Source organism: Uranotaenia lowii, chromosome 2 (genome assembly GCF_029784155.1).
Source record: "Uranotaenia lowii strain MFRU-FL chromosome 2, ASM2978415v1, whole genome shotgun sequence".
NCBI lineage: Eukaryota > Metazoa > Arthropoda > Insecta > Diptera > Culicidae > Uranotaenia > Uranotaenia lowii.
The window spans coordinates 10,134,873-10,143,949 of NC_073692.1; the positions used below are offsets into that span (position 1 = coordinate 10,134,873).

The 9,077-nt window shown below is 44.1% G+C and overlaps 1 protein-coding gene across 1 annotated transcript; it reads left to right on the plus strand.

Annotated features, from left to right (window-relative positions):
* The first annotated feature begins 278 nt into the window (after positions 1–278).
* Positions 279–5,033, plus strand: LOC129741052 (uncharacterized). The gene is made up of 2 exons (XM_055732752.1): positions 279–4,945; positions 5,008–5,033. Exon 1 carries the CDS (start codon positions 279–281, stop codon positions 3,855–3,857), a length of 3,579 nt encoding a protein of 1,192 aa, XP_055588727.1. The 3' UTR covers positions 3,858–4,945; positions 5,008–5,033.
* The last annotated feature ends 4,044 nt before the right edge of the window (positions 5,034–9,077 follow it).

A 9,077-nucleotide genomic window follows, 5' to 3' on the forward strand; every position in this document is an offset into this window, starting at 1 on the left:
GTGCTTGTCATCAAATCGCTGCTGAATAAAATCCATCAAGTACCACCACCAAAACTGGATCGCCTCGACACTTTGATGCATTTCGCACTAGCAGTGCAAAATTTCGTCGGCTCGCTGATTGCTGGTGAACAAAGGGAGTATCTTGCAGACCCGATTCTCGTGCAGGAGCTTGTCGAAAAGCTTCCTGTCCATGGCAAATGGAGTGGGCTGCTTTCGAAATTCAACACCAGTCCGTCACGTTAGAAACGTTTGGCGAATTTATGTCTGTATTGATGACCATGGCCAGTAGAGTCTCTTTCAAAAGTCCGAGCTTTGGAAACATTACCCGATCGGATTCGAATAAGCGTAAGCCGAAAGAAACGGGACTATTGTATACTCACGCATCCGGATCGGATGCACCGAAAGTGACAGATGTTGCTTTGCAAGTTCGCCATCAACAAAGTAAGCCTTGCTTCTGTTGCGGACGTGAGGGACATCGGGTAGCTGAGTGCCCACAGTTTAAAGCAGCCAGCGTGGACGAGCGTTGTAAATTAGTCCAGCTAAAGAAATTATGTAGAACTTGCTTGAATAGTCACGGAAAGTGGCCTTGCCGGTCCTGGACAGGATGCGGAGTTGAAGGATGTCGCCATAAACACCACACACTTCTCCATCCATCAACCAACAACAACCAGAATATCAGTTTTTCCGCCAGTCACGTGTCCTCGGAAGATTTGACCTGGGCACTTTTCAGAGTGGTTCCGGTTGTCCTCTACGGAAAGAGTCGCTCTCAACTGATCTTCGCCTTCATCGATGAGGGCTCCTCTTACACCCTGATAGAAGAATCCGTCGCTAATCAACTCGACTTGGATGGCCCTAAGCAGCCGCTCACTCTGCAGTGGACTGGGAATGTAACCCGGGAGGAACAGCAGTCGCAGCTAGTGGAAATGAATATTTCCGCGAAAAGTTCTACTCGCCAGTACCAACTGAACCATGTTCGCACTGTTCGTCGTCTAATGATCCCCTCACAAACTTTAAAATATCGTGAGCTGTCACGCCGCTTCCCTCACCTACGTGGCCTTCCGGTAGAAGATTTTGAACTCGTTCAGCCACAATTGCTGATAGGTCTGGACAATCTACGACTTTGTGTACCATTGAAGCTCCGTGAAGGCGGCCCAAAGGATCCGATCGGGGCAAAGTGCAGATTGGGTTGGAGTATATACGGATGTGTTTCTGGAAATCCGACCACACCAGCCGTCTTAAATCTACATCTCGGGGCGATATCCGATCCAGATAGGGAGATGAACGAACAACTTCGTGATTACTTCGAACTGGAAAGTTCGGGTGTAAAGATTCCGAACAGTATTCTTGACACCGAAGATGACAAACGGGCGAGGCAACTCCTGCAAGAAACAACACGACGATTGGAATCAGGTATCGGATTCGAGACTGGGCTTCTTTGGAAGACTGACGACCTGAATTTTCCTGACAGCTACCCCATGGCTTCCCGTAGGGAAGAGTGCTTGGGAAGAAGATTTGCACGGGACCCACAACTGGAGGCAAAAGTTCGTGAGCAGATAGCAGACTACGTGCGTAAAGGGTATGCGCATCAAGCCACATTGGAAGAGCTGACGTCTGTTGCACCGGAACGTGTGTGGTATCTCCCTCTGGGCGTCGTGACCAATGCTAAGAAGCCAGGAAAGATCAGATTAATCTGGGATGCGGCAGCCAAGGTTGGTGGAACATCTTTCAACTCGAACCTTCTCAAGGGGCCAGACCTCTTAACCCCACTTCTGCAAGTTCTCTACCAGTTCCGCCAGTTCCCTGTAGCAGTGTGCGGCGATTTGATGGAAATGTTCCATCAAATCAAGATTCGATTTCCCGATTGCCAATCTCAACGGTTCCTCTTCCGTGAGCACCCAACGGCGAAGCCGAAGGTCTACATCATGGACGTGGCCACATTCGGTTCTACGTGTTCCCCGTCTTCAGCCCAATTCATCAAAAATCTCAACGCCCAAGAGCTCGCTTCAGAGTATCCTCGCGCAGCTGTAGCCATTGCAAACAACACCTACGTAGATGATTACTTGGGCAGTTTCATGTCGATTGACGAAGCGGTGGAGGTCGTAAATGAGATAAAGCTGGTGCATTCCAAGGGCGGTTTCACGCTACGACGCTTCTTATCCAACGAAGCGGAAGTCTTGCGAGGAATCGCAGAGTTTGCTGAAGTCGAAGACAAGGTTCTTACTTTGGAGAGAGGGGAGAAGTCAGAATCGGTGCTGGGAATCAAGTGGCTGTCGAAAGACGACGTTTTCATCTATTCATTTACACTTCGAGATGACCTCAAACAAATCCTGAACGAGCAGCACATTCCTACTAAACGCGAGGTCCTCAAAGTAGTAATGCGCTTATTCGACCCCCTCGGTTTCATCTCGTTTTTCTTAGTGCATGGGAAAATCCTCATGCAGGATATCTGGGCCCGAGGAACGCAGTGGGACGAAAATGTTCCGCATGATCTCTACGTGCGATGGCGAGAATGGACGAATCTGTTTCCAGACTTAGACAAAGTACGAATCCCACGATGTTACTTTCCATCTTCATTCCCTAAGAATCTCGAGAATCTGCAAATACATGTCTTCGTAGACGCGAGTGAGGCCGCTTTCTCTAGCGTGGCCTATTTTCGCTTAGAGATGGATGGAGCGGTTGAAGTTGCTTTCGTTGGATCCAAAACTAAGGTGGCTCCACTCAAGACAGTCTCAATTCCTCGACTCAAACTAAAATCCGCTGTTCTAGGAACACGTCTCCTGAATTCTATATCAAGCCAACACACCTTTCGCATAGGCCACCGATACATGTGGAGTGACGCAGGAGTCTGCCTAGCGTGGATTCGTTCCAAGGATCACCGAAAATATCACCAATTTGTTTCCGTACGGGTCGGTGAAATTCTAATGTCAACGGATCCCAGAGACTGGAGATGGGTTCCATCAAAAATGAATGTGGCCGATCAAGCAACCAAGTGGAAAGAAGGACCACAACTATCGATGCAGAATCCGTGGTTCCGGGCACCAGAGTTCTTGTACGAACCCGAGAAACAATGGCCGAAAGAGCGCACTGTCCAGACAACAAATGAAGACCTTCGAACAGTGCACTTAAACCTTGGGCACTTCTCTCCAAATCCTGCAATCATCGACACAACTCGCTTCGACTCCTGGACTAAATTGCTTCGAACCACGGCCTTCACATTCCGCTATATTGACAACTTCAAACGGGACCTAGTCGGTGAACCATTGGAGCTCGGATTGCTCACCCAGAAAGAACTCGAACGCGCTGAACGCCTGCTTTGGAGAATTGCTCAAGCAGAATCGTATCCCGAGGAGATTGCGCTACTTTCCGAAACACAAGGCCCCCCTGAAAGTCGTCACAGTGTTGTCAAGAAGTCCAGCACCATCTACAAGTATTGGCCGTTCCTGGATGAGCATGGTGTTTTGCGAATGCGTGGCCGTATCGGTGCTGCGCCATTCGCACCGACAGAAGCTAAGTTTCCCACGATTCTCCCCCGAAAGAACTATATTACATTTTTGATTGTCGACAGATATCATCGTCGTTTCCGACACGCAAATCGGGAAACCATCGTCAACGAGATCCGGCAACGTTTCGAAATTCCCAAGCTGAGGTCCCTCGTCTACAAGGTGGCGCAGAAGTGTTCCTGGTGTCAGGTGATGAAGGCCAGGCCTAGACCTCCAGCCATGGCACCACTTCCAAAATTTCGGCTGACAGCATTCGTGCGCCCTTTCACATCTGTAGGCTTAGACTATTTCGGGCCAGTTCTCGTAAAGGTTGGCAGACGCAATGAAAACGCTGGGTGGCCCTTTTCACGTGCCTGACCATCCGTGCTGTAAATTTAGAGGTGGTTCATTCGCTAAGCACGGAATCCTGTATAATGGCAGTTCGCCGATTCGTTGCGCGTCGTGGTCCGCCGAAGGAGTTCTGGACGGACAACGCTACTTGCTTCCAAGGTGCCAGCAACATTTTAAGAGGAGATCGCTGCAAAGACCAACGCCCTGGCTCTCACATTTACCAGCGCCGAAACTAGCTGGAAGTTTATTCCGCCGGCCACTCCACACATGGGCGGAGCGTGGGAGAGGCTGGTCCACTCAATCAAGGTAGCGAGCGTTGCTATTTTGGAAGCTTCTCGCAAACCGGACGACGAAACGCTGGAAACCATCCTCTACGAAGCCGAAGCAATGGTCAACAGCCGACCACTCACCTACATTCCGTTGGAGTCGGCCGACCAAGAAGCGTTGACTCCAAATCACTTTATATTGGGCAGTTCAACTGGAGCGAAGATTCTACCGACGGAACCCGTCGACCACCGAACAACACTCCGCAGCAGTTGGAAGCTGGCGCAATATATAACCGATCAATTCTGGACTAGGTGGCTGAAGGAATATTTGCCCATGATCTCTCGTAGAACGAAATGGTTTGAAGAAACCAAGGATCTGGAAGTCGGTGATTTGGTTATTATGCCTGACGGTGGGCTAAGGAACCGGTGGATCCGAGGTAGAGTGGAGCAAGTATTTCCTGGACGAGACGGCAGAGTGAGAGAGGCTTTAGTTCGAACGACTTCGGGTACCTTCAGGAAGGCAGCCTCTAAACTGGCTGTTTTAGACGTCGCCGAAAGATGTGAACCTGAAGCAGTGGTTCCAGATTTGCACCAAGGTTCACGGGCGGGGGTATGTGACGACGGGGTCCCTCGTCGCCGCAACACTTCTGCACGCGGCGCTGCACTGGCTGTCACATCTGACGTACGCGAGAAGAAAAGTCATCCGTGAAACAGGATAGAAAAACTGTTAAGTCATAGTTAAACCAGAAGGTAGATTCTCGACATTTCGTTCAATTAAAATTAAATAGTTCCCTAGTTCATCGCATTTCAAACTTTGCTAAATTTATTTAGTTCTGATAATTCTCGGTCGTAAGTACCTTTGCTACCTAGGAGTTTTATTGTATTCAGCTAACAGTGAATATATTATCCAGGCACAGAAATATCGCGTGGGAATAGCCGACTCACTTCCGATCAAGCTAAAGGTTGCACCGTAAAATGTAAGAATTTCTTTTCCGTAAATGAGAATATTATATTATAATAAATACGAAATTTACAGCTCGAAGCTGACCAACCTATTTGCGTCTGCTAACCTGAACCGGTGACAACTTAACCTCTTTCAACCTAACACTTGTGGTGAAAATTATTATCACGATTTTTTTTATAAAATGTTGAACATAACTCTGATCTGAGGTTGCTTCTTGTTCAATGAACATCTGTTTTGCTATATTTGATGTCAAACATTTGGTTGAACAGAGAACTGAATTGAAAAATTCACTTGGATTCAACCTAACCTAAATTATGTATCTAAATTGCGCTTGTCGCGGGGAAAGTATCATAAATTTATTTCCACTACTTATGATTCAAACGTTATTCAATCTATTGTGGAAAAATAAGCAGGTATCCAAAAAGTATTGCGAATACTGTACTACTGCATTGTTTGCGTCAATTAACAGGCTAGGTTAGAGGTTAGAGCTAATGTCCCCAAAGAAAATTCCTCAAAAATCGACAAAAACAACCCAAAACAGACTCCTAAAAATGTTTACATTTTATGGGTACTGTACTGAATGACCATTACACTTTCATTAGAAAAACTTTAAAATTGAAAATTCATCATATGGCTGAAAACAACTAGAATCAAAAGCTTTTAACATCCAAATTGACAATTATACAATGTTTGGAAGGGATATAAAGTTTTATGTAATTGTTTTTGGTGTGCATCGCCGTTGAGCTGCACGGCATCTCTCCCAAACATCAGAAAGGTTTCACATGTCTTCATGCAAACATACATATCTAACGGCACACAAAACCCACCGAAGGAAAGTTTAATTACAAAACTCAAAACTCCATCTTCAACAATCACTACCTGTTCCAAAATTACCGCAAATTATCGTCAAAACCATAGCACGGCAAGGCTGGGCAAACAATTGCTCCACACTACTACTATCTACATCTGCATGCTTATGTAAAATTATCCCCTTCGACTTCAGCTGACTGTAGCTGGAATGGTTGGTTTGGTTTTGTTTGTTGGTTGTTTGGCAGGGCTGAAATTTTCACCATCCAGCATAAACCCTGCCTGCCCTAAAAAGCGATAAACCCGAAAAACATAGGGGAACATGCCCTATTATGCGCCACCTAAGCGAATCGCTGATTTCCTATGTATTCCACGTACAAATTGTGTTAAAAATGGGTGTAATCGTTGAAGAAAAGTGTTTTCTACAAATGCCTATTATTTTTTATTACTGAAATTGCTGTAGTTGCTTCAAAAACTTGATTTTTAAAAACCATATCCAAAGCCACAGAACAAAACTGTGTTGCAAATACGCGCCGCTGTGTATTCAATACGCACCTAGCAGCCGAACACACCCGAAAGTAGCCGAAGACCGAAAACACACCAATACTTACAGACACTTTGACTAAAAAGAAAATCAAAATGGACTATTCAAAATTTAAAAAAAATGAAAAGTAGATTTTTTGGGCTGAATTAACGCTCAAAATATGGTTTAAGACTATTTGTTCATTTTCATTGAAAATTGGCCTTTTTGAAAAATTCATGCTATTATCAGCCTACTACGATTGGCGCGTTATAACGAGCGCATGGGCCGTGATAGAACATACCCATGAAGAGCATACCTAAGCGAGTCCAGTATGATTTTTTAGCATAAAATCATAGTTTAGATTCTCCTCTATCGATGTGTCAGAAAATATTGTCTTATTCGTTTTTCTCTACTTGGTGACACCTTATTGAAAGTGTTAGAAAATTTAGATCGAAATGAAGAAAAACCTAAATTGTGAAATTATCACGACACAGGGGAATTTTAAGGAAAAATTCATACTTGCCATGACCAATCACAGCATTTAAAACAAATTGGTAATATTTTGCAAGCTTAAAATGTTTCAGATTCTTCAAAACAAGTGTGGCGCGTATTAGCCACATGGGGCGTTATATGAACTTTTCCCCTACACACTTCGCAGCATTTAATTAGAACGTTTCGGGAAACTTTGCCGACTGTCTGACTGCTTCTGATGTTCCGAGCTGAGCGGAGCTGAGCTGCTTATTTTGTATTTAGTGTGCGGTGGTGGATCGGCGAATCAAAATGACGACCCTGCCCTGCGACGAGAGCCCTGTTCATGGGTAGATGGAGATGATGATAACGGTGATGATCCTGCCTGATGCATCGTTTGCATTTTCCCGAAAAAAAACTACTGGGTAAGCACATACACACATACACCTGCCATAGCATCAGTTTTTTTATTAAACCATCAAAATACTTGGACATTAAAATGAGTACATTCCCCATATTGAGGTAATGAGCTGATCATCGAAGTGCACCAATTCAGGGGAAAAAATTATGAGCAAAAGCATTGTTCAACCAACGTTTATGGAAATCCAAGTTACCCAACTAGGAAAGTTCCACGAAAACTTTCATCAAAGTAGACTGGAGCTTGATTTCGGTTTTGCAAAACAAAAATGAGTGCTACACGTAATGGCAATGGCTACTGTGTTGCGATTGAAAAAAAAAAATCAATTGCATATGGAAGATTGCAGATTGGAGATTAAAGATTGAAGATTGAAGATTGAAGATTGAAGATCGAAGATTGAAGATTGAAGATTGAAGATTGAAGATTGAAGATTGAAGATTGAAGATTGAAGATTGAAGATTGAAGATTGAAGATTGAAGATTGAAGATTGAAGATTGAAGATTGAAGATTGAAGATTGAAGATTGAAGATTGAAGATTGGAGATTGAAGATTGAAGATTGAAGATTGAAGATTGAAGATTGAAGATTGAAGTTTGAAGATTGAAGATTGAAGATTGAGGATTGAAGATTGAAGATTGAAGATTGAGGATTTAGCATTGAAAATTGATTTGACTTTGAAGTTTGAATGATGAGAATTTAAAACTCTTTCTTTAACATATATTACGAAAATATGTTTAGAGCGGCCTTGATTTTCACATAACATTTAACGATTTCAGAACAATTTTCCGTGCATCAATACCACTGCCAAAAGCAGTAAATCGAAATTCGCAGTCGAGAACGAAGATTGCTTCAAGTGCTTCTCTCTGATAGACACCCCGGCTAGGAAGCAGCAATGATTTATAGGTTAAAGAACATCTTCTCTTAAACTGACTTGTTCAGCAATAATTTTCATCCGAAAAATAAATAAAATATCCCCAAGACAGACGCAACTATCTTCGCTCGAGAAGTCACTGGAAAGTAAGAAAGGGATGAGGGGAAGTAATAAAAATGTTAGGGGAAATGAGCGCCCGGCTTTGGTTTTTACTTGGCCGGAAATAGAGTGGTTGGAAACTGTCTGGCCAGGATTTATGCTGCTGGTTGGCAACTAAATTTTGCTCGTCTCGCAGCTCGTAGAACCGTTTTTGATAATGGTTAAATTTCCTTTCGTTGTTGCCCGGGTAACAGGATTGGAGGGGAAAGGAACAGAGCGCCCGAAGCGGTTGAACGCAAGGGTCCAGCCTACTCGGTTGTAGATTTTAATTTAACGGAAACGTAATCGAATTAGCATTGACTCATGCTTTCAGCCAACATCTTAGGCTAGTGTTGACAGAATTTCCGCTTTAGAAGACGTTGAGTTTAACTTTTTTTTTCTATAAACCATGTAGAAAGATGCTTCCTTGGCACAGCTACATTCGAAAGATACGCTGGTCCAGCTTGAGTTCACTGAAGTTTATCAAATTAATGACCTATAAACGCAAACGACTGCAACTATCTGAGCTCCAGATCATCAACCGAGCGATGGTATGCAAATTTTAATTACAACAACCCAATATGGCACACTAAATGGAGGATGGGTGCACTTCATCGATTTACTTCTCGCAAGTGAACCCAGCTCACCTCAAACGATTATTCATCATCCATTATGGCTGGAGCTATTCCCATCAATAGGTGATTCTAAGCCGCCTCACCTAACACAAATTGGTATCGAGTGAAGTGCATCACCCCCATCATCGTCGTCATTCCGTTATCATCATCATCTGCAT